Source organism: Artemia franciscana, unplaced genomic scaffold, assembly GCF_032884065.1.
Source record: "Artemia franciscana unplaced genomic scaffold, ASM3288406v1 PGA_scaffold_36, whole genome shotgun sequence".
NCBI classification, from domain to species: domain Eukaryota; kingdom Metazoa; phylum Arthropoda; class Branchiopoda; order Anostraca; family Artemiidae; genus Artemia; species Artemia franciscana.
In genome coordinates this window covers 486,453-513,538 of record NW_027062672.1, presented here as the reverse complement: position 1 = coordinate 513,538, position 27,086 = coordinate 486,453, and the positions used below count along the sequence as shown (strand labels likewise).

General features: G+C 35.2%; 1 protein-coding gene across 1 annotated transcript in view; it reads right to left on the bottom strand.

Annotated features, from left to right (window-relative positions):
• The window catches only part of LOC136041737 (xylulose kinase-like), a 114,634-nt gene that overhangs the window by 18,371 nt on the left and 69,177 nt on the right, over positions 1-27,086 (bottom strand). The window contains exons 10-13 of the mRNA XM_065726491.1: positions 21,387-21,531; positions 15,088-15,203; positions 8,270-8,443; positions 4,679-4,779 (exon numbers count right to left, since the gene is read on the bottom strand). Of these exons, the coding sequence (XP_065582563.1) occupies positions 4,679-4,779; positions 8,270-8,443; positions 15,088-15,203; positions 21,387-21,531 (536 nt within the window). The remainder of the gene's footprint in view (positions 1-4,678; positions 4,780-8,269; positions 8,444-15,087; positions 15,204-21,386; positions 21,532-27,086) is intronic.

Genomic DNA, 27,086 nt, shown 5'->3' with positions numbered 1-27,086 from the left:
AGTCAAACCCGGCTCGATAGTAACCAAAACTCTAAAAAATGGAATTTTGACACCAATAGCTACATCAAATGAATCGCATTTTAATGCTGATTTTAAATATATACGTTTCATCAAGTTTAGTCTTGTCCATCAAAAGTTACGAGCCTGAGAAAATTTGCGTTTTTTTTAGAAAATAGGGGGAAACATCCCCTAAAAGTCATAGAATCTTCATGAAAATTACACCATCAGATTCAACGTATCAGAGAACCCTCCTGTAGAAGTTTCAAGCTCCTATCTACATAAATGTGGAATTTTGTATTTTTTGCCAGAAGGCAGATCACGGATGCGTGTTAATTTGTTTGTTTGTTTTTTTGTTTTTTTTTTCCCCAGGGGTGATCGTATCGACCCAGTTGTCCTAGAATGTTGCGAGAGGGCTCATCTAACGGAAATGAAAAGTTCTAGTGCCCTTTTTAAGTGACCAAAAAAATTGGAGGGCACCTAGGCCCCCTCCCACGCTAATTACTTTCCCAAAGTCAACAGATCAAAATTCTGAGATAGCCATTTTGTTCAGCGTAGTCTTTGGGGACGACTTACTCCTCCACAGTCCCTGTGGGAGGAGCAACAAGTTACAAACTTTGACCAGTGCTTACATATGGTAATGGTTATTGGGAAGTGTACAGGCATTTTCAGGAGGATTTTTTTGGTTGGGGGAGGGGTCGAGAGAGGGGGATATGCTGAAGGAACTTTCCATCGAGAATTTGTCATGAATAAAGAGCGAGATACTGAGGAGGGGGCGAACCCCCTCATATATGTAATAAAAACATGAGAATACAAAAGTTCTTTACGTAAGCTAATTTTTAAGTTACGTAAAACTTTTACTAATAAAAAGATTCGTAAAAAATTAAAAGTTCTAGTTGCCTTTTTAATTAACCAAAAAATCGGAGGGCAACTAGGCTTCTTCCCCCGCTCTTTTTTCTCAAAATCATTCAATCAAAATTATGAGAAAGCCATTTAGCAAAAAAAAATATGACAATTTCGTTGTAATTATTCCTCTGCGGAGAGCCAAAATCAAAACATGCATTGATTGAAAAACGTTCAGAAATTAAATAAAGAAATCAAGTTTTTTTTTTAACTGAAAGTAAGGAGCGACATTAAAACTTAAAACGATCAGAAATTACTTCGTATATGAAAGGGGCTGCTTCCTCATCAACGCCCCACTCTTTACGCTAAAGCTTTTTACTGTTTTAAAAAGAAAAATTGAGAGAAAGAGTCAAACTTTAGCGTAAAGAGCGGGGCGTTGATGAGGAAGCAGAATCCCCATACAGAAAACTTGTAGCCCCTCACATGAATCAACAAGGAAAATCAGTCTTATGCATGGGTAGCATTGCTCTGAATCTCTTTTTCTCTTGCATCTCTTCTCACCAGCGGAGAAGTGAAACGTCAAACATCAAAGCTATATAAAGAATCATTTGAAAGGATATTACAAAATCTTAGTTTTTTTTCTAGTAACTAAGTATAATATTTAGAATAAAAGGCTATTACCCGAAACTACATCATCATAGGCAGCGCAGCAGCGCTGCCTAAATAAAGAACGATGTTGGCACAATGTAGGCCTATCATTTTTTTTAGACCAGGGAACTTCGTATAGAAGGAGTTGTGGTAGGAACTTAGAAAAGGCTCATTCGATTAGAAATTGTAGGGGCTAGTGCCCTCTTTGATAGAAGAGAGTGATTGGAGGATAACCAACTTCCATCCAACGCCCAAAATTTCCCCGGACACATCCTGTCAAAATCTTGAGATAGCCATCTTGTTCAACCTTGTTGAAAGGTCCAGAAATTGTATCTTTGAGGATGACACCCCCCCAGCCCTCAGGGCAAGGGTTCTAAGTTATGCCTTGGAGGCATATAAGGTTTCCGTAAAAATGGTGGTCATGTAAGTTTCAGCAGGGGCTTATTAGATTGGTAATCCAAAGTTCTAGTGCCCTTTTTAAGAGTCAGAAGTGATTGAAAGGGAAGCTACCATCCCCCCATGCCCATCATTTCCCCAAACACATCCAGCCAAAATTTTGAGATAGCCGTTTTGTTCAGCGTAGTTGAAAGATCCGGAAACCATGTCTTTGAGAATAACAAACCCCCCACACCCCTCACAGCAAGGGCTGTAATTTTTCCCCTGCGGGCATATAAGGTTTTTTTTTATTAAAAAGGTGGTCATATAGGCTTCAGATGGAGCTTATTGGATTGGAGCTTATTGGATGTAGTCAAAAGGTCCGAAAATTTTGTCTTTGAGGAAGACAATCCCCCCACAGCCCTCAGGGTAAGGGTCTTAGGTTATCCCCTGAGGGCCTATAAGGTTTTTATTTGATAGTTTGGTTGTATAAGCTTCCGAGGGGGTTTATTGGATTGGTAGCCAGAAATTTTAGCGTCCTTGTTAAAAGTCAAAGTGATTAGAAGGCAGCCATCCCACACCACCCACCACCCTCACACCCATGATTTCCCCAAACACATCTAATCAAAATTTTGAGATAAATATTTTGTTCAGCACAGTTAAAAGGTCCGGAAATTGTGTATCTAAACATGGCCAACCCCCACAGGCCTCAAGTCAAGGGTTGTAAGTTTTACACCGGGGGCATATAAGGTTTAAATGGAAAGGTTGGTGGCATAAACTTTGGAGGGAGCTGATTGGATTGGATATCAGAAATAGTATCTTTTTAAGAATCAAAATGATCAGAGGGTAACCCCCCCCCCCCGTTATGGTCTATTTTCCCCAAATGCATCCGATGGAAATTTTGAGATAATTATTTGTTCAAAAGCAGTCCAAAGATCACATAACAAGGTCTTTGGGGCTGACACAACCCCCCAGAGTCTCGGGGCCAGGGTGTAAATTATACCCGGTTAAAATTTAAAGGAAGCTTCTGGCTTTTAGCCGGCCTGGCTCCTGGCTAAGTGGTTGGTGCGCTGTGTTGAGAATCCTTTGTCCGAGGGGCATGGGTTCGATCCCTGGCGTCAGTGGCACGACTCTGTAAGCTCAGCAGAGTCAAACGAGCTCTAAGTGGGTACCTGGAGAAGTCTGGGGAAGGTAAGCAGGAAGGTTTTACGAAAGCACATGATGGATGAATCTGACCCCCCATTGCACTTCCTGGCTGAAGGGCCACGAAACGGGAACTCTCAGAGAATGCTTATCGGGAAGATCAATAAACCAAAAGGCAATATGTGCACATTGCTACTAATATTACTACCACTGCTACATTTACTAGTTTTACTGTAACTGTCTCTATTGCTCCAACAACCAATTTTATTGCAAGTACTTCTAATACTAAGAACATTAAGATAGAAATTTCAAGAAACATAAGAATATACAGTTTATCAAAAAGACGTATCGACAATGTCATAGCAATGGCTAAATATATTAGGTTGAATACTAATACTACTGCTGTGACTGCTATTACAAATATACCTAAGTATATTAAGGTAAAATTTTCAGAGAATTTCTTGGGGAGTATGTAAACTATATCACAACACACCATCCGTATGCAGGTTGTTAAAAGGGCACATCAGCAATATCTTAGCAACAGTTGTGTATGTGAAATTAAAAATTGGAAGACTTGTTTTGGGGGATGTTGAACTAACCAAAAGACAATATTTGCATTATAATACTACTTCCTCTACTCCTACAACTACTACTACTGCTGCTATTACTATTGCTGCAATTAAAACTACTGCTACTAAAGTTAAGACTACTGATATTAGTTCTACTGCTGTTACTATAACTAGTGGTACTACTACTCCTGCTACTGAACCTAATAGAATTAAGACGAAAATTTTGAGTAATGATCTATTCCAGCAAAGATAAAAGATTCCAGCAATGTCATTGTAAACTTTACAATAAGATTGCAAACAAAAATGCACTGTACTTTCCGCAATGAAATGTCATTGTCGTAGTTTTATATAATAGATTTCTAAAAATAGACAAAAGCTAAAAAAGATCTTTCTGGGATTATTTAATCCTTAAACACCATGACAATAAGGTCTTAAATTATGCTAGCTGCCATTGTTTACCCATAGATTTTGTAATGGAAAAGGGAGTATGTCAGATCCTTGGTGTCCGATTACCTTGAAACTTTTAACGACCTTTCATTTTGTCAAAAAAACAAACTTTGTGTGGACTGAAAGGAGGTGGGGTATGGGACCTAGAATGTGTTGATTTGCGTAACAAATCTGATTTTCCTTTCAAAAACATGGTCGATTTTTGGGGGCTATTTGACCATGACTCCTGTGTGAATTACGGGAACTACTAACAGAATATTTTTTATGAGCTAGACTAAAGTGGCTTCAATAATCCATTAAAACATAATTAAATTGCAATGATCGATGATTCGATTTGAGCGAATGCCGCCTGTAGTGAAAAGCCTGACCCCAAAACCGCTATATTTTTAAGTTATATTTATTTAAGATATTTCTATATCTTTCATAGCGGACAAACTGATAGAGCTAAGAAAAACTGAAGTTTTGGAAACGCAATCTTTGCTTTATCTTAAAAGGGCTCAAAAATACTGCAAATTTGACGTAAAAAAGGTGCAAATTTTGTGCGTCACTTTCTTACGATTGAATTCTTTATACTTTTAACCATAGGTTTATTGAACACTGATAGTTACTTACTTTTCATTTTTTTTCAAATTAATTGTCAGAAATGAATTACTTACATTGGAATACACTGGAAGTTGAAATATGTCACTGATTACTTGAAGAATGTCAGCATTTTTTGAGCCTCCGCCAGTAACGAAAAGACGACCACAAGAAAATTCTAAATAAAACGGATCAAATTACATATTTATGATAGTCGTAATATGTGATATAGTAAACATATATTTCAATTGAGAGTGCATTTTAAGTAAGATAAGATGTAGTCTTAATCACGTATTGAAACTTTTAATGAAAACTGGGAAAATTTTCTAGAATTTTGAATAATAGAAATATTAGTGCTTAAAAAAAACATTTCTACTACCAATACTACTACTAAAAACTCACCTTAGCACCATCCCATCTAAGACCCACACAGGTGGGAACGCTCTTCTTCTAGTTGGAATTGGGAATAACACAGTTTTTTTTTTTTTTTTTGGCGCCAACTTGGATCACCAAAAAGCACATTTTTGGCAATCTGTAAAACGTCATCCGTAAAACGTAACCCAGCAACCTTAAACATACTTTCATTAAAATCTTTGAGCAGTTATACATATTATAACCAAAATTTCGTTAACGGTATGTTAGAATGAACCGTTACATCTGATGCATTCTTTAATTGAGAGAAGCTACTACCTCCTCCTTCACCCTCTGTTTTTACGTTCAATATTAATGTTCGCATAACGATGTAAAGAGGATAAGCAGGTCCCTGTAAGTAGACGGTAAAATCCACCAAATAAATATTAAGAGAAAGAGAAAGATGCACCGATAGGGATGCATCGATATGGAACAAGGGATAGTTTCCCCCAGAAACAAGTAGACATTAAAAATATTAAATAAATGAGGAATGCAAGGTGAAAACAATGCACCTGGTAATCGCTAGTTTCCCCTTGGAATTTGTTCTGGCGTTGCTCATAATGCCTCTCCATCCCCCACATTTTCTTTTTTTTGCTCGTACACAAATATATATAAAGCATTATATTTCATAGAGAGACATTTTTCTGCAATAAGAGGAGACCTATCACCTCGCAGCAGCCATTTTACAGGCTTAGTACACACGTGGATTTATTTATATTTATTTTATGCATTTGTTTTTGTTTCTTTTTTCTGTCAAATAGGTGTGCTATATTGTTATACCGGGTCTTTGTCAATCGACCTTGTGTCTCCAGCTTGACCCTTTCTTTTATATTGTGTGTGTTGTACAGAAGTTTAAATTTGAATCTTGAATCTAGGAAAGGTGGGGAAATTTGGACTTGAAAATACACTTTTTCAGACATCAGATACACACCCTCCCATTCCCGCTCTGCCCAAATAATTTCCCTTCGAAAGGGCACTAGAACTATTAATCTAAGTTGGTACAAGCCTTTTCTGAAAAATCTAAGACCATTGGTTTAATATGATCCACCCTGTTGGATCAAACAAATAAACATACGAATTTCACATTTTTGGAGATAGATACTTGAAATCTCTGCAATGGAGTTTCAACTTGCCCTCTGGGAGGGTGGTCCCTCCCAAAAAGCAAAAATAAGGCTAATTTTCTCAGGATCATAACTTTGGTGGTAACTTTTAAACTTGATGCACTTTACATATTGAGGATTATTATTAAAAGCTGGTTCTCGTGGCACAAGTCACTCCTTACTTACAATTTTTTTCAATGGAGACATAATTTATTTAAAAAAGAACCAACAAAAGAAAGCATGAAGCCCAGTAACCTTGGCTTTTGTTGTCACTGCAAAAAGGCATTAATTTGCATCAGTGCATTTGGGTTCCCACTTCACAATAGCCAAAAAAAATATAAAACATATAGAACATATAGAACTACTTGAGAGAGAGAAAAAAAGTGCGTTCCTAAGCACTGGTTGATACTCATGCAATTTTAAGCTACATACAGTGCAACGATACGCACTGAATTATATATTTAACTCTAGACATCAAAACATGATTTGGACTATAGAAATTTCAGTCTTATTAATACAATTGTTCTTAAGGCAAAACTAAATTTTTTTGTTTTTTCTCTTGTTATTCTTTTTCTATTTTATTAGCTAGCTTTAATAGTTTTTATTATATGTATTTTAGTCTAAAATATAAACGTATTATTTAAAACATATATATAAAACAGTTAGTGCTGTAGTAAGGAGCGACCCGGCTCAATAGTAACCGAAATTCTAAAAAATGAAATTTTAATACCTATAATTACATCAAAAGAATCCCATTTTATTCTGATTTTAAATATTTAAGTTTCATCATGTTTAAACTTACCCATCAAAAGTTATGAGCCTGAGAAAATTTGCCTTATTTTAGAAAATAGTGGGAAACACACCCTAAAAGTCGTTGAATCTTAACGAAATGAAAGAAATTAACCCCTTCTCAACGCCTCGTTCTTTACGCTATTTTTTTATTTTGTTAAAAAATAGAGTTGTGTGAAAGAGTCAAACTTTAGCGTAAAGAGCCAGGCGTTGAGGAGGTAGCAACCCCTTTCATATACGGAATAATTTCTGTTCATTTTAAGTTTTAATGTCGCTCCTTACTTGCAGTTAAAAAAATTGTTTTTTTACTTAATTACTCTTAATATCAAAATACAGATAAGTACCTCACTATTGCTTTTTATAACACCATAATAACTAATACAAGTACAAAAAACAGTAAAACAGAACAACAGTACAAAAAAATAAAACTTAACCCTGAAACTAACTGTGAAGAAGGTCCTTAAATATCAGGCAGTCTGTAAAATTCTTTTTCGAGTTTCAAATTTTCAATAAATCAACTTCCTGGATATAAATGGTGCGTATTCCAATATTTCTAAACATACTTATGATCCCTAGAAATTCCTTAATATATATCCCTTAATTCCTTATCCTCAAGCTATAAATATATTAATTTTACTATCTCCACCATTTTTAGAGAACTAAAATCAATTAATTTTTTTCTTTATCAATTTTTCTTAATTTGTATCTGTTTTATATCTATTTTTATGTCATTTATTGCATGCATTTCCTACTAAAGCAAAAACGTATTCCACTTCTCAAATTTTTTAAGCTGTAAAACATGGGTACTGCCAACATTAATAGATACTGAAACCACCCCTCCCCGCTATTAGATAACACAAAGTATATGAAAGGTTAATTTAACTTAAAAATATACAAAATGGAGTATTGTATGCCAAAACATGGCACTGTTTGAGGAAGTGCCTCAAACAGTGAGGCAGCCTTTTTTGAATCCATTCTTCTCATTAACAATTTGATATCCCTTGCGTCTCTCCCTATCTCTCGGTAAACTTTTATCAGTCATCTATGGTGCAAAAACTTAATAAATGAACAGATAAACATAGACCTTTTTACCTTAAAGGGCCTTTTAAAACTTTAACCTTCTGTTAACATTAAAAATTTGTGGCCTTTAAAATTTTTTAAACATTCGACTTCATCTAATAACCTTGGGTTGTTATTAACGGATGGTCGTATAAACGTCAGATCGTATGGGGCTCGTTCAATCGGAAGTTGGAAGATCTAGTGTTCTTTCTAAGAGGCCGTTAATAACCGTTTTAAGCCGTTATAGGCCGTTTTAAGAGGCCGTCATTTAAGAGGCATTTAAAAGGCCGTTAATAACCATCTAATAACCTTTCAAAAATCCTGCTTTAAGTAGATGATACTTTTTTGCCAGGAACTGTCCTTCAATCAATGCACGTGCTTCGTGTGCAGCACTGGGATACGAACTGATTACCTTACCATCCGGATCAAAACGGAACCTGCCAAGGATTTTGGGCGTTATTTCCTGAGTATCATAGTAGAGGCCTGTAATAGAATCATGATTAAAACTCTGGATTGATTTCATATTTCTTAGTATATCATCAAAAATATGAAGTGTGAACTGTACTAACTTCGGTAACTTACTTACTTCAGTAACTGCTGTGACTTACTTCAGTAGCTAACTTACTTACTGATCTAAGTTACAGTTTCTAATTGCTTGAAGTTAAACAAAGGCTCACCTGTTAATATTTCTATAACACCTTAATACTGATATTACTACTTATTACTTCTACTGCTGCTCCTGCTGCTGCTACTACTGCTACTGCTAATACAACTACTACTACTACTACTACTACTACTACTACTACTACTACTACTACTACTACTACTACTACTACTACTACTACTACTCTTACTACTACTATTAATACTGCTATTACTATTACAACTACTACTACTACTACTACTACTACTACTACTACTACTACTACTACTGCTACTACTACTCTCACTACTACTATTACTACTGCTATTACTATTACAACTACTACTACTACTACTACTACTACTACTACTAGTACCACTACTACTACTACTAATACTACTACTACTACTGGGACTACTACTGCTGATACTGTTACAAATACTACTACTACTACTACTAATACTACTCAAACTACTACAACAATTACTACTACTACTAATATTACTATTACTATTGTTACTACCCCTACTGTCGCAACTACTTATGTTACTACTAGTGCTACTACCACTTGTGCTACTACTGCTGTAACTATTACTACTACTACTACTACGCATACTACTACTACTATTACTATTACTACTACTACTACTAATGCTACTACTACTACTACTGCTATTACTACTACTACTACTACTACTACTGGTACTACTACTGCTGCTAATACTACTACGACTACTCGTATTACTATTACTACCACTACCAGTACTACTTCTAATACTACTACTGCTACTACTATTACTACTACTATTACTTTTATTACTACTATTACTACTACTACTACTACTACTACTACTACTACTACTACTACTACTACTACTACTACTACTATTACCACTACTGCTACTGCTAATACCACTTCTACTGCTACAACTTTGTTACAACTAGTACTATTGTCGCTACTGCTAATACAAAGAAATATCTAAAGCTGAACTGGCCAGCCATGACAAAAACAAATAGAGAGAGAAAGCTTAAGATGAAGAAAACAAACGGTACTAAAACAGTCGCTTCTATGTTCTCATTGAAGTAACTCTATTTAGCTTTTGTGGTGGACAATCAGAGCAGCAACAGTTGTATATATTCTTGATTAAGTGTTGTTTTTTTTAGGTTTTGTTTAATTTTAGGTCATTTTAGAATTTATCTTTGTTCTTCAGTGTTGAAGATGCTCTGTTTTATACAGGTGAAATATCAGTGTCGTTTTAGTTTGTCTTTTCCTTCTACTGGCCATCGTCCCGTTTTCTATCTTTATCTCGATATTTCCCTCTCTCTTTGTTACTTCTAATGCTATTCAAAATTCACCAGAGGATGGAGCAGCTTGAGGTTGGCACAAACAAATACTATTCTTCTGACACACCCGCTGGAAATTTCATTAATTGTTTTTTAATTTTTTTGATGAAATGCTGTTCAGAGGTTTGTGGTCCAATTTGTTTGTGGCCAGCCATTAGACATAACTTCCATTAGAATATTTTCCAAAAGCGCAGTTTTTGGAAGAAATACTAAGAGCCATATTAAAATCTAATCGCGCAAAAATAAATTAAAACTTACAACGAACAGAACTTACTGTGAATTGAAATCATAAACAAACATAAAAAATCATAAAAAAATAAAATGAATAAGGAAAAAGAATTTGAATAGAAATAGAAATGATATAAGAAGATGCTATAGGGGGGCTGAAGCTCTATTCTTACATGGTAATTTCCTTTATTTTAATCCTGACATGATTTTTTGTTTTAATTTTTTCATTTCAGATTTTATCTATTATTCCATAGCAGTTAGTATCTGTTATTTTCATGGTCGAAAAAATTACTCGTTTTAATTACTGTTTGTTTTTTTATTGTTTTTTTTTAATACTTTACGCAAAACAGTTTTTTTCATTTAATTTTTTTTTACTTCATATCCACTCGTCTTATGTTTTAAACTAGTTTTTTTTCCTTTCTTTGAAAAACTCCTCTTTTGGAAATCTTCTTTAGTTACTTTTCAGTTTGTTTGTTTTTTATGCATAACTTTATTATTGGATGAATGATTTAGATTTATTCTTCATTTTAAAAAAAAGGTAAACAAACAGAGTAAAAATAAATAATGAAAAAGAGGGAAAGGGAACAGAATATAATAGAATGCAGCATAATGCTTGCAGACAACAAAAAAAAAAAAAACAAGAAGAAAATACCCAGCAGATTAAGTAAAACAAAACAAACCAAAACAAACAAACTACACTTCCGGAAAAGACCTTAAAATAATAGTTTAAGTCACACAACCGTCTGAACTTATTCTGCTTTTTAATAAAGGTGGCAATAGATTCAGTTCTTTTTTGTAAATTTTGTTGGTTTTTAGCATATTTTTTTCAACTTAAGAACTGATATTTTGGAATTTAACTAAAATTTTGGGACTTGAATTATCATTCAATATGATTTTTCACCAATAGTTTTGCACAATAATTTTGAGCAACATTTATACAAGAAATTTTGGGTGAATGGGCACGGATTCTCGTTCATAAGAATAAAAAAAAATTGCGTAGGTTTTAGTCTTTTATATACCTGAAGACATCTTGACTCCGATTTTGCAAATACCCTTGAATAAATCCTACTACTATTAACAATTCAACGCAGCACCAAGCCCCCTGGGACCGAAACAACAGGGTAGGATCCTACTCCTCTGCAATCTATTCTGAGCTTCACCCTTTTCCCTTGAGCTTCACCCGAGGCAATTTGAAGCCCAAATTGCCTCGTAATCATTTCATATAACCTCTTTTTACCCTATTTGGGATTGACCTACTATTCAGTTGGTCTCAAAAAGATGACCAAAAAGTATGAAGGCTATTTATCTAAACGCAGCCTTTCAAACCCTCCAGTTTTAGGAACCATATTCTATCACTGTGATTGATGTGGCTTTCGAAATTCTCCTGCACTTGGCTGGGCTATTTTTTATTTCTTTGTTCACCTGCTCTGTTAATAATCATACCCAGGTAAGTTAACCTATCCAGTTGATTGATTTACTCGTTAATTAAGATCACCTCTTTACTCTGATTTTTTCCTAGTTTAAGCGACTTAGTCTTCTCAACATTACTTTTCAGACCTTTTTTTTTGTATCCTAAACTCTCCAGACCCCCAAAGATTCCTTAACTCTATCTCTATCTTAGTCCACTGTTTTATTTAAAGAATGTTTTAATTGTTTTTTTTTCTGTTTTATTTGTTTGTGTAAACGCATCTCACGGTCATTTTAAATAGTATGACTTGTTGTCTTAAAATAATAAAAACAAACATAAGTACAGACAAACATAAGTCGTCTTTGTCAACCAGTATCCGTCACTAACTGTGACAAGAGTTTGTCCATATCTGATACACTTATTGCTTTTGCTGATGACAGTACTCTTGGCACAACTGGTAGAACTGAGTCTGACCTTCGTTCAAGGATGATAGCCCTTTTTGAAAGAGTTATCCAGTGGTTTGATGTAAATTATCTTGCCTTAAATGTCGGAAAGTCATGTTTTCTCATCTTCTCCAGAGTCTCAAAGGCTTCAAGGATGATAGCCCTTTTTGAAAGAGTTATCCAGTGGTTTGATGTAAATTATCTTGCCTTAAATGTCGGAAAGTCATGTTTTCTCATCTTCTCCAGAGTCTCAAAGGCTTGCCCTGACTTAAATGAAATAAATGTATCAAGAGGTTCTCTAATTAGACCTAAGAATCGTTACGTTCAATTCCTAGGCATCTTGCTTGACGAAAATCTTTCGTTCAAGCATCATATCGACCTGATTAAAATGAAAGCCTCCAGGAGTCTCAGAATCGTTAGAAAGCTCAAATATATATTTCCAGGGTCGATTCTTAGAATCTTGTTCAGCAGCCTAGTTCAGTCTTATGTTTCATATTGTTCTGTTATTTGGATGTCAACTTTTCCCTCGTCTCTGAGGCCACTTTCAAAACTTTATGATAAAGCATGGACTCTAATTCAGGAAACTAACCGATTTTCACTTAAACCCTTGCTTGATTTGAAATCTCTCTATTTTCTTTCTTGTTCTTCTTTCATTTTTTACAGTTGCACGGCCATCTTCCTGCTGTCCTATGTAATAATATATCTTTTGTTTCTGATCAATCGACTCATCATCTTCGCACTTCCATCAATTTGCTGGTTCTTCACACTCCGTCAGTGAGATCTGACTTCAACCCTCTGACAGCATGCAATAGGATCTGGAACACGCTCCCAGAGTTCGTACGAAGCTGTCACTCGTTTGGTATGTTCAAAAATTATGTTAGAGATTTTCTAGCTAGTAAATAATTTTTTTGTTTGTTTGTTTCTTTGTTTATATATTCCGGTTTCCCTTGGAGTTGATGTCTCTGGATTGAGTTGGATATTTTATTGAGTTGGTGAAATCATGTGCTACCCACTGCCTAGCTTGTCATTTTTGAGGATTATTAAGGTGGGCGACTCAATTTTGTTTTTGGATTTTGTTTATATTTTTTCTTTGTGTTGGTATATTTTTCTCCCCTGTTCTTTCCCCGCCTTGGAGCCTAATGGGGGAGATTGTCTTGAAGTAATTTTTTGTTTATGAATTTTATTGTTGAATAAAGAACTCAGAACAGAATCAATCCATTCAGTTTCACTGGAAGTTTCCTACTGATCAGAAAAAACAGGCACATTCAGGGCAAATTGTGTCCTTCCTTCGGTGAATAATTTTTGTCTACATTGGGGTCTCCTTGTCCCTGTCTACACTGCTGTGAATTCAAGCCAATAGGAAAAAATGGAATCTATTGGACCAGGTTTAGATGTTAAATATCGATACAACCAATTTTCTTTGTGATCTTTAATGTCTACCTAGCCCTGTGTACATGCACTTTAAGTTTTAAAATCCGAGGCAAAACATATCTCAGGCTCTTTTTAGGGCGTCACATACTTACAGCTAAAATTACCTCCGAACTTTGTCCTTATCAATTAAGCTTCCTTTATTTAAATAAATTTAATAAAAAAAAGATACCTACATAGAAGTTTTTGGATGAAAAATAGAGGTCATATTAAAATTAAGACCAGAGGAAATAGAATCCTACAATAATTCAAGCTAAAAATGACCAGAAACTACTACTAAATAATAAATGAAGCCCAAGACAAACATAAATTAAAGAAACAATCATAGCAAACAAACATACAACATATAATATTGTAAATGAATAAAGAAATCTTAAAACGAGTAAACTTTGCATTAAATATGCAAGTCAAGCTTCAAACGAACAAAAATAATTTACTAGTGAAGCATAAATGAAACCCAAAAGGAACAGAAATTAAACAAACAACCATAGAAAACAGTCACTACAAACAAGAAAAGTCACTACAAACAAGAGTTTACGTTTTGCCTCCTTCTCTCACTGAAAAATTCAGACCTACTTCGTCGTTGGCGCTTTACTGAAAACTATATGTGTCTAGAAAAGTCGGGGAAAGTACAAATAAAATCAAACTGAATATTTGATATATAATTATATTAATTATTGAAAGATCATCAGTTGAAGATATTAATTCACTGTAATTTTTATTTTCATTTTCAATATTATAATAACTGCAAAAGAAAATATTTGTAATGTAACTTGTTTACAGTTAGTAGTATAGTAGGCTTCAGACTTTTACAGTTAGGGAAGGGGGTATCGGGGGTTAATCGTGTTTGTAGTGAAACTATACGTGTCTTAACATTGGGGTGTAAATTTGAAAATGTTTGGAGAAAATTGCTCTTTTTGAGGGGAGCTAATTCCTTTTGTTTCGTCTTGTTGCATTCTATCTTTTCTCAGGGATTTGACTTCTGAGCTGATGAGAAATAACTTGTTGGCCCTTTTGAGGCCCTTTTAAGACCTTTTGTTTTTTTTTATTTGAAGATTTTTCAAACACAATTTTTCATTTTAGGCCCCTCTTGGTCTGGGAATTTGTGGCAGAGAAACGGGAATTGCTTGTTCCAGAAAGCTTCCATCTTTGTGTTATCGTGCCATCCTATACTACAGATGATTTGTCTTGCTAGGTTTGGCCTTCAGGTTTGGCCTCAGATGGCCTTCAGGTTTGGCCCTTTTCCAATTAATGGATATAATCGGTCATGACACCTTCAGCCTTGCTAAAGAATCGTTCCAATTTTAATCTTGGTACTGGAATCAAAAATGAAAAGATAGATCTTTGTAATGCATTATTAGCATTAAAAATGATTTAGAAAATGTTTGATGTTTTAAGAAAAACCCCTGTGCCGGGGAAAATTTTGGCTGAGAGCTGCATTGAAAATATCAATTACATAAACGAATTAAATAATTGTGCTAGTAATACATAAGTATAATAAAATATAACGTATATGTAAATATATAGAATATAATAAAAAATAATAATATAACACACCAACAAAAATATAATATATAAAATAAAATATATTAGTATAATAAAATAAAATACAAACAATAGAATTAAAACCTACCTAGAAAACCATCATTCCCCTTCTTCGCTAAGCTTAAAAGCTTGCTGAAATCCTCCCACGTCTCACACTTTAGCTCACTGCGTACTTGTTCTCTCACTTTTGATCCGTTTTGAAACCTAACAGAAACAAAATAATTTAAATGATTACTACTGCTTTTTAGTCGTACCTTAAAGTTACTGTGTCCTTTAAATCTGTAATGTGTAATCAAGCACGGAAAAAAAAAGAGGAACTAATTGGAACAGAGGTGGTTTATGCTTCCATCAGGAAAGCCAATGAGGCAGAATTTTACTTTTCATTATTTGTTTAGGTTCAAAATTTCACAGAGGAGGTTGTAAAACAATCTAGTCTTGAAATTCTGGGTTACTTTTTCATGTTAGAAATAAGAAATTATGTAATTGGAGAAAGAGTCATCTCTCTTTTTCTATTTCCTTTAAGTCATAGGGAGCCATACTTAGAGAATATTTAGAATTATGGTAACCAGCCATACAATGATCAATGTCCCAAAAAAGTCTGTGAGAATCCCAATTTATAAGTTCCGTCCCAGTGTCCTGGTAGGTTTTCAAAATGCAGCAAGCTTTCTCGACCCAAAGAAAAGAAATTTGTGGGATCAATTCCTTATTTTTATTCTAAAAAGGACCATGAAGCATAGCCAGATTTGACAGGATGAACAAATATATTTTACCATAATACTCTTGCTTGCAGCGGTTTTGGTCATATTTTCTGAAATAACTATTACTACTACTACTAATAACTCATAGCAGCACCCAGCCGTCTGAGGTAAAAACAGAAACACACACCCCTCCTCCAACCCAATCTATTCAGGGCCTCCCTCTTTACACCCTCCCGGGAAGTTCCTATTTCCTTTAAATCTTTATTTATAACATCCTCCCACCCCAGACGAGGACGACTGCTTTCCTTTTAGCCCATGACGGTTGGCCAAAAAGGACAATCTTCGGCAATCTGTCATCCTTCATCCGCAGAACGCGGCCTAGCCATCTCAACCTTTCTTTCATTACAGCCCTAGAAAGAGGGACTTAGCTGTTTGAAATAAGGCCAGTCAGTCGGGTACCCAAAACAATCCATAGGCAATTTCTCTGGAAAACATCTAGTAAATTTTCATCCACTTTTCGGAGTGCCCATGCTTCAGAGAAATATTTCACCACTGTGATCACTTTAGCTTCCAATAATCTAATCTTAACTTGCAGACTTATCTTTCTATTCTTCAAAAAAAAAAATTTGGCTGTGAAAAAACACCCCGAGCCTTGGCTATTCTAATTTTAACATCTTGACCGCTCCCACCGTCTTTACCAATAATTAAATAAAAGAAAAACAAGTTTTTTTAACGGAAAGTAAGGAGCGACATTAAAACTTAAAACGAACAGAAATTACTTCGTATGTAAAAGGGGCTGCTTCCTCACCAACGCCCCGCTCTTTACGTTAAAGTTTGACTCTTTCTCTTACCTCTACTTTTTAAAACAGTAAAAAACTTTAGCATAAAAGCGGGGCGTTGATGAGGAAGCAGCCCCTTTCACATACGAAGTAATTTCTGTTCGTTTTAAGTTTTAATGTTGCTCCTTACTTTCCGTTAAAAAAACTTCTTTTTTTATATTTAATTTCTGAACGTTTTTGAATCAATGCATGTTTTGATTTTGGCTCTCCGCAGATGAAAAATTAAACGGAATTTGCATATTTATTTTTTTGGCTAAATTGCTTTCTCATAGTTTTGATCAAACGATTTTGAGAAAAAGGGAGTGGGGAAGGAGGCCTAGTTGCCCTCCGGTGTTTTGGTTACTTAGAAAGGCAACTAGAACTTTTAATTTTTTACGAATGTTTTTATTAGTAAAAGATATACGTAACTTATAAATTAGCTTACGTAACAAACTTCTGTATTCTCATGTTTTTATTACGTATATGAGGGGGTTCACCCCCTCGTCAGTACCTCGCTCTTTACACTAAAGCTTAAATTTTGTCCCAATTTCTTAAGAATGACCCCTGAAATAAAAGCCGTAGAATAAATAGTTGAAATTACTAAAAATACTTTAGCATAAAGAGCGAGGTATTAGGAGGAGGTGGCCCATCATTTGCGTAATAATTTCTGTTCGTTTTAAGTGGTGGTTTTAATTCTGCTCCTTACTTTCAGTTGAAAAAACTTTTTCATATTTATTTTTTCATTGTTTTTTTTTCTAAATAATGCTAGAAAATCCTACGCTCCCTTCATGGAAATTTTCTTCCCCATGATAAATTCCTGCAAGGAAAGTTCCCCTAACATATCCCCCTCTTTTCATCCCCCCCCCCAACCAAAAAACGTCTGTACACTTCCAAATAACCATTACTATATTTAAGCACTGGTCAAAGTTTGTAACTTCTAGCCCCTCCCACGGGAACTGTGGGGGAGTAATTCGTCCCCAAAGACATAGTTATAAGGTTTTTCGACTACGCTGAATAAAATGAATATCTCAGAATTTTGATCCGGTAACTTTGGGAAAATAATTAGCGTGGGAGGGGGCCTAGGTACCCTCCAATTTTTTTGTCACTGAAAAAGAGCACTAGAACTTATCATTTCCGTTAGAATGGGCCCTCTCACAAGATTCTAGGACCACTGGGTCGATATGATCACCCCTGGGGAAAAAAACAAACAAACGCGCATCCGTGATCTGCCCTCTGGCAAAAAATACAAAATTCCACATTTTTGTAGATACGAGCTTGAAACTTCTACAGTAGGGTTTTTTGATGCGCTAAATCTGATGGTGTGATTTTCGTTAAGATTCTACGACTTTTAGGGTGTGTTTTCCCCCTATTTTCCAAAATAAGGCAAATTTTCTCAGGCTCGTAATTTTTGATGGGCAAGTTTAAACTTAGTGAAACTTATTTATTTAAAATCAGCATTATTATGCGATTCTTTTGATGTAACCATTGTTAAAAAATTTCCGTATTCTTAGAGTTTTGGTTACTATTGAGCCAGGTCGCTCCTTACTACAGTTCGTTACCACGAACTGTTTGATACTACTAAGGTAAGTGAAGCTGCCCACCTGATCAATCTTTTCGTTACTCTAGCCTTAGAGTGAAAATTTGGTCGACACATCCTCTACCTTTTCTAAAACTGCACTGTTCTTCTCTTAAAATTTTGTCTACATCATCTCTCAGTCTAAAAAGTATCATATTAATAAGTAATTTGCTACCTACTGAGACCAGACTAATGCCTCGATAGTTACGACACTTACTCTTGTCACCTTTCTTATACAGTGGTTTAATCTAGGTTTTCCTAAAATCTTTAGGTACTTCCCTTTTCCAAAAATCATATTCACATTCTTCAGTAGCTTTTATCTAACCTCAGAGCCACCATATTATAGAAACTCATTTACCTCACTATCAGCACCTGGAGCCTTATTATTTTTAATCCTTTTAGTTATGTCACTAATTCTTCCTCACAAAAAAATCTTCCCAAGGTATTACAAACTTTTTCATTTTCATCTATATCTTTTCCTGAGGCCAAAATAATTTCAGTGATTTAAAAAACATGAAAATTGGAATTTGGAATATTACCCCGTTGACATATGACAATCGTACCGACAATCTGACGAGTTCAGACGGTTAGAACTGTATTTATTAGGAGTTTCAGGAACTCATATTCCAGGGGTAGGAATCAGGAAATTATGTGACGTAGAATTTGTTTACTCAGGCAAGAAGGATGGGGTACATAGGCAAGGAGTAGGGTTCCTGATGAATAAGGAAGCTTCTAAGTCTTGTTTAGGCTGGAAAGATATTAACAATAGAATACTAATTGCTCATTTTATGACAAAAAAAGTTTAGGGTATTAGTTATAGTAGTATATGCCCCTGTTGAACACACTGAGGGATATACTAGTGACTCAGATGAATTTTACTTACAGTCACTGGAGCAAATAGATAGGGTACCAGGTAGAAATATGGTGTTTTTACTAGGAGATTTTAAAGCCCAGGCTGGTAGAAATAGGTATAGATGGTGTCCTAGCCTAGGTAAATTTGGTGTAGGAAAAGTTAACAGTAATGGCTACTGACTTTTGCAATTTTTTAGGTGTAACAACCTAGTTATAACCAATAAGGTGTTTGGTCATAAAATGGCCCATAAGTTGACAGGGTATTCACGTGATGGTAAGACAGCAAACATTATTGATAATGTTATTTTCAATCGAAGACTAGCAGGATCAGTACAAGATACTAGGGTATATAGGAGTGCTGTTATTGATGTTAAAAGTAAAGATCACAATGTTATAGTGTCTTAGGTTAATTTACAGCTGAAATTTCGGAAGGGTAGCTACCTCCCAGAAAGTTATGATGTTGGTAGACTCCAGGATGAAAATTTGAGAGAAACCTTCCAGGAACAGTTGAATGCTAAACCTGAGAGTTTAAAATTTGACAATGTGGAAGATAGATGGAATAATTTTAGAAAAACAATTTGTGAAGTTGCTGATGGTGTCTTAGGGAAGACTGTTAAGACTAAAACTAGGAATATTAGTGAAAAAGCTTTATGTTTAATAGAGAGTAGAAGGGGTTTGTACAAGAATTTTCCAAGTGATATATCATATGAAAACAAAAGGAATGTAAAGAAAGTGGAGAAAGCATTAAAATATGAAATAAGAAGATGTGAAGTGGAGGCCATGGATAAAATTGCTGAGGATCTGGATGATGCAGCTGGACTGTATAATAGTAAAATATTGTACTGGCATGTTAATAAATTGAAAGGGAGAAGTCAACCCGAACTAGTCCCAGTTAAAGATAGGAATGGGGCCACAATTATTGATAAGGAAAGAGTTAAATAGAGATGGGCGGAACATTCTGAGAATGTGCTAAACCGAGATACAGTTGCAGGAAAAGATATAGATGGCAATGAAAAAGTTCACGATACCTTGGATGTGGGGGAAGATTTGTCTTCTGAGGAAGAATTAGCTACCGTACTAAAAGGATTAAAAAAAAGGCTCATTCAATTGGAAACTGGACGGGCTTGTGCCCTTTTGAATGGATGAAAGTGATTGGAGGGCAACTAACACCCCTCCCACGCCCACCATTTCCCCAAACACATCCAATCAAATTATGATATACCCATATTTTTCAGAATAGTTGAAAGCTCCCGAAATTATGTTTTTGAGGATGACCCCCCCCCCTAGAGCCCTCAGGGCAAAAGCTGTACGTTTTGTCCTGGAGGCATATAATGCTTCTATAGAACAGATGATCGTATAAACTTCGGAGGGGACTAATTTGATTCCTAATCAAAATTTTTAGTGCCCTTTTTGATATTCAGAGTGATGGGAGGGTGGATGCCCCCTACACCCCGTATTTTCCCAAAATGTGTCAGATATAAAGTTTGAGGTAGGTATTTGTTGTCTTACAAACTTAGACAAAGGCTCATTCGATTGGAAATTGAAAGACCTAGTGTCCTTTTTGAGGGTCGAAAGCGATTGGAGGGCAACTAGCCCCCCTCCTATGTTCACCATTTCCCCAAACACGTCAAAACAAAATTTAAAGATTTTGTCCATCAATTAGCCATTTTGTCCAACGCAGTTAAAAGGTCCGGAAAGGTTGGGAATGATATTAAATTTATTTTTCAGGCTATTTTCATTAACTATAAAATTAAATTATAAATACTGATTGTGTCAGGATTAAAAATTGTTGAAAAGCATATCCGACATACAAATAGGAACCCATACAATGGATTCTTATTGAAGAAAACTGAAAAGATACACAATACTATTTTTTCTATGAAAAATACTATATCAATAAAAAAAAAACGAACTGAAATTAAAGAAATTTCCACAAGACAAGTTTTTCAAAGAAAAGTAAAGAGCTCCATTAAGCCGAGAATGAAGAAAAATAAAGGCAAATAATATTTCAACCGTAAAACTATCACAAATCACTATCAGTAAATAATTGAAACTCAAAACGAACAGAAATAGCCGATTCTAACTCAGAACGAGCAAAAATTAACACGAGTAGGGTTGACAACGCCTATGCCTTCTAAAGACCAGAACTCAATTTGTGCTTTACTGAAAACAAAATACATTTGAAATCTTTTCACCTTTCTTACCTTTATAAATGAATAATTATCAAACCTTAAAGAATAAATGTCGGTATATGTCAATTAAACTGACAATCCACGGTCATGTGTTAGTTTTTTTTTCAGTAAATTGTTTCTGGAATTATTTCTGTAAATTGTTTCTTGACAATTTACAAGAAAGTTTCGCATCACACAAGGCAGTAGTAGATCAAGCTTCGGTAAAGTGAGTTATTAAATTGCAAAAATGTCAAGATTAAATATACAATTACCCTAGCATAAGGATAAATCCATCCTCTTCAACTGGACTTAAAAGGACGTGGCCATCTATTGCAAAAACAGGATTCTTAGACAAGACAAAGGTGGTGTCACTGGTTCCAAGACTAATTGCAAAATCACCGTCTTTCATGCCAATGCCTTTAAAGAAAAAATGATGTTAAAATGGTAAATTTGTAAAATGGTGATGTGTAAAAATGGTGCTAAGGATAGTAGCTGTAGCCTATAATGACCCGTTCTTTTGACAATATTGTTAATGGGAATGCATATGCGATATTTTCTAGGAAACACAGTAAACCATAAACAAGAGTGTTAATTTGGGAGAGGTTTAAGCACCCCTCTCCCCCATATTTTGAAAATGTCGGGGGAATTTTCACTAAAAGGTGCCTTTTTTATCTTTTTTCATTGACACAAAAACAGCCTCATTTAGATTTTTAAAAACACGTTTTGCTTCCCTTCTCCTACGTTGTTGTGAGTTGTTACCACTGGGTACACTTTCGCTAGTTAGCAGCATTTTTTTTTGGTTCGACTCTCGCCAACGGGGATTTTTTCTAGTACCTTTATTTTACTTTAAAAAAGTTTAAATATACCCAATCCTACAGTAACTTTTAGCCACCGATGCATGATAACAGTGTAATATATAATTGTGACAATATTATTACTGGAATGCATATGCAATATTTTCTAGAAAACACAGTAAACCATAGACAAGAGTGTTAATTTAGGAGAGGTTTAAGCCCCCCTCTCCCCTATATTTTGAAAATTTCGGAGGCATTTTCACTGAAAGGTGCCTTTTTTATCTTTTTTCATTGACACAAAAACAGCCTCATTTAGATTTTTAAAAACACGTTTTGCTTCCCTTCTCCTACGTTGTTGTGTGTTATTACCACTGGGTACACTTTCCCTAGTTAGCAGCATTTTTTTTGATTCAACTCTCGCCAACGGGTATTTTTTCTTTTACCTTTATTTTACTTTAAAAAAGTTTAAATATACCTAATCCTACAGTAACTTTAGCCACCGATTCATGATAACAGTGTAATATATAATTGTGACAATATTAGATAGATAGGTAGGTGTATTTCAAAAACCCATGGGCCATATACACACGAAAATATAAATAAATAACAAACAAGCAAGGAAATTAACAACAGTACGTATTACAAACACGCACAAAAAACAGAATTCAACGCAAAAAGTGCCTAATCTAACAACAAAAGAAAATAGTCATATAAAACTTTTTCTTCTTATCAAGGATTTATCTATATATACTCCCACTCGAAATATTGTGGTTGGGTTACTATTTTGTAGAATACCCGGAAGCATCAAATTAATCCCATGCAAATAAATTTCCCGTAAATCCAAGAGCACCGGGCATTTCCGGAGAAAATGATCCAAGTCTTCATCATCATCATTAAAAAGGGGACAAACATACCGCCTATCAGGACCAACTATCATTTTATTTTTGTCGAAAGTTTTTTGCCTGTTCTAGATTGGAAGACAATTCGCCCTAAGCTGAATCCAACGACGTAGAATCATAGCCGGTAAATTAAATTAAAAATAAACTTCCTCTCCAAAACTAAGTTTTGCCTGATTATAATGTTGTAGGGTTGTAGAATCTAAAACCAGCCCTTGCCAATGCTGGATTTCCTGACTCTCTAATATAAATCGTACCTGGCTTTCTAAAGTTGTTGGTACATCACTAGAGCAAAGACCATTATTCGATAAATAAGGCATTCCTACTTTTTCTAGTAATGATTTAATTTGGGATGGCCACGAGGTTTTTAAACCACATTTCAACATCTCTTCATACGCCGCTCTTACTAGTCTATCTTCATTACTCTTAGTTAACTTCAACCAGAATCTAAGCATTAAAATATACCTACGTAGCTTTAAAGAAAACAGGTCCATATCACCTTTCAGAATCTGTGAATGAGTTGTCTGATGTAGACCAAACACTCTTTTATAATACTGGAGCTGAAGGGACTCCAGTTGCTGCACCGTTTCTCCACCCCATATCTCTGCTCCGTATTCTACCACGGGTAAAATCTTTTTATTAAATATTCTTTTATGCATTTTAGGTTTTTAATCCCCATTATCGTCGGAATTCTAAATATTGCTGACATGGCCACCCTGCCTCTCTTAATTATTTCATCAACATGAATCCTTAGGCTTCCATTATCCGATAAGATAAAGCCTAAATATTTTATTCTTTTACTTATAAATAGTTCCTTATTATTGAATTTAAACTTGTATTTTTCATCGCCCTTAACCCTCCTTTTTTTAAAAATAACAACTTCGCTCTTTTCAGTATTCAGCCTTAATTTTTTTATCTGCAAATATTCTTCTACGAGATTCAAAAGAGTCTGTAGATCTTGCGGTTTATTAGCCACCAAAGCAATATCATCTGCAAATAATAAGAGAGATAGTTTATGAGTCCCTAGGCTAACTTTCGGAGCCATCTATTCTCTAGAAAGTTAACAACATCATTAATAAAAATATTAAACAACTTAGGTGAAAGGGTGCTGCCCTGTTTTACTCCCCGCTTAATATCAAAAAGCTTCGAAAACCTATTACCAACTTGAATGATTCCACTCACACAAGTATACATGCTCACTATCAATATAACAAATGAATGGGGAAGGCCAATATTTAGCATGGCATCATTCAATAACTCTCTGTCGACACTATCAAAAGCCTTATGGAGATCCAGAAATCCCACATAAAGACAAGTTTTACCCTTTCCATATTTATCTATTAATGCCTTTAAAATAAACACGCTATCTGTTGTCCCATACCCTGTCCTGAAACCTCCTTGTTCCTCATGTATTAAATTATTTTTATTTAACCAATTGGAAAGCCTGGTATCTAATATTTTCTCCAAAACCTTACTTAAAGCAGGGACAAGCGCTATTAAACGATAATTTTCATGAGCCTTTGGGTTTTCTCTCTTAAAAAGTGGTATAAACAATGATGTCTTCCAAGCGCTTGGCCATTGCCCTGACGTTAACACCTTATCACAAAGAAGAACAATTATCGGCATCAAAATGGAAAGAAAATTATTAAATAACAATATTGGTATACCATCAACACCCGCAGCAGTACCACCTTTTAAATTCTTAAGTATTGACTTAATCTCTTGGCCATTCATATCACCCACTAAATCGTAATCATGTTCCCTCATAGGATAAATAACCATCTCTGGGGTATGTGCTACCTCCTGAAGATCTGCACAATCACCTTCCAAACTATTTAGGTAATCAGGCCATGAATCAGCTTCCGGAACAGCCTGGGTATTAACATTTCCCCTTCCACTATCATTCTTTATATAGCTCTAAAACTTTTTAAAGTCTTTATTTCTAAAATCATCAGGTATGTCCAGTTTCTTCTTATTCTCGTACTCTTTTTTTTCTTTTTATTAAACTTCTATATTCTCTTCTTTTATCTTTATAATTAGCCAATTTCAGACTTTGATCTTCCGCGCTATCAAATTCATTCAAACGATTTAATAAATATTTTGCTTCTTCTTTCATTAACTTGCAATCCAAGTCAAAATATCCCTCATTCTTTTTTAATTTTTTAGTCAGGCCACATGATTCTGCACAACTGCCCATTATTTCATTTAACAGCATAATTACACTATATGCATCTTTTTCATTGTCTTCTAACGCTTTCAACTTATTTTTTACATGCGACTCCAAGAGCTCCCTTTTAAATGCCTCAATATCTTTATCTGTTAAATCATTTCTAATTCGTTTTTCTAAACCTATTTTTCTATAATCCGCATTGTAGAAATTTCTTACTCGTGAACGGTGGTCCACAAACTGCCCAATCTTCACCTCAAGCATAATAGCTCTATGATCAGATCCAACTAAATCTAATACTCCCATATTTATTGATTCAGGTACAAATTGCGTATTAATTAGCACATAAACTACAACACTTGGAGTTGGACCCGAAAGGCAAGTGAACTCGTCCCTACCCTTATCGTTCCCAAACCTACCATTCGCAATCATCAGACCATGTTCCCCACAAAACGCCAGGAGCTTTCTTCCCCATACATTTAGTTTTCTTTTTTCATCCTTGTTGCTTCGTGGTATTCTACAACAAATTGGGACAAAATCACCTAAATCTGGGATCAACACGTCTGGGATCTCAGCCTCCAGGCCGGTATAAGCATTGAAATCCCCCATTAACACACACTCCAGATCTCTATATAACTTTCTTGTATTAACGAAAATTCTTCTCTTAAAATTTCCCAAGTATTTTCTCGATTATACGAACTATTCTGTGGAGGTATATACACTACACCCAAAACTAATTGCTTCCCACATTTCAAATAAATAGACAGCCAAAGCAAGTTTTCAGATCTACTACTAATTCTCTCATAACCTTCAATAGCAGATGCTTTAACCAAAACCAAAATGCCACCATAATGTCGATTATTTCTTGCTACATTACGCACGGTCTGTCCAACGAAATACCCGGGGAGAAGTGATATAGGGGAACAATCGTTCCATGTTTCAATAAGCGAAATCACATCAAACGAAAATAAATCGTCATATAAATAGGTCAACTTATCACGTAATCCTTGTATGTTCCATGACACTAGACTCAGTATATTGCCCTCTATATCCTATGTTTCTACGCCTTCTGTTAGCACGTTAACATCACTAGCCTTTGGTTGAGATTGCTCGTTACTAGTCGTAGTCGGGGAAAAGGCAACATGATAATACTCACGACTGCGGTTATTTATATCCGCTAACACACTTCGGTGTTAATTGTCATAAAAATCACGTGAAAAACCACCACGATGTCTTTCATTAAACTTCTTTCTTGGCGAATGGCTTCCTTTGGGTGCTATATTGCGAGTACCTGGTCGATACAAGTCATTTGGGCTGACAATAGCACTAGCAGGTCTTTTAGCTGTCGATACTGCCTGAGGAGTGCTGGTTGATGGTACCAATGTCTCAGTATCACTATCACTGGCATCACTAACTAGCCGCATTGGAATATTATTGGGATCATTTGGGAGCCTAGCACTAAAGGGTGGACCAGATTTTTTTACTGGCTTCAAATTACGCTTAATCTCGACTATTGAATTTCCATCGTACCTGAATATTCGGCCTTGGATGAATAATTTGTCACCTCGTAACTTTGCATCACGGCTTTCATTTTGCGCGAGAGTCAACATTTCCTTTAAATGTTTACGGGCCTCCCTTTGTATAGCTGTGTAATCCGGAGCCACCAATAAACCAAACCTTCTTAATATGGAGCTGTTTCTTAAAATATAGTCTCTGATTTCAACCTGATATTATTACTGGAATGCATATGCAATATTTTTTAGAAAACACAGTAAACCATAGAAAAGAGCGTCAATTTGGGAAAGGTTTAAGCCCCCTCTCTCCTATATTTTGAAAATACCTTTTGGGGAACTTTCACTGAAAAGTGCCTTTTTTCTCTTTTTTCATTGACAAAAAAACAGCCTCATCTAGATTTTTAAAGACACGTTTTGCTTCCCTTCTCCTACGTTGTTGTGAGTACTGGGTACACTTTGGCTAGTTAGCAGCAATTTTTTTGGTTCGACTCTCGCCAACGGCGATCTTTTCTGGTACCTTCCTTTTTACCTAAGAAAAAAGATTAAATATAACTAATCCTTACAGTAACTTTTAGCCACCGATACATTGTATCCAAAATAA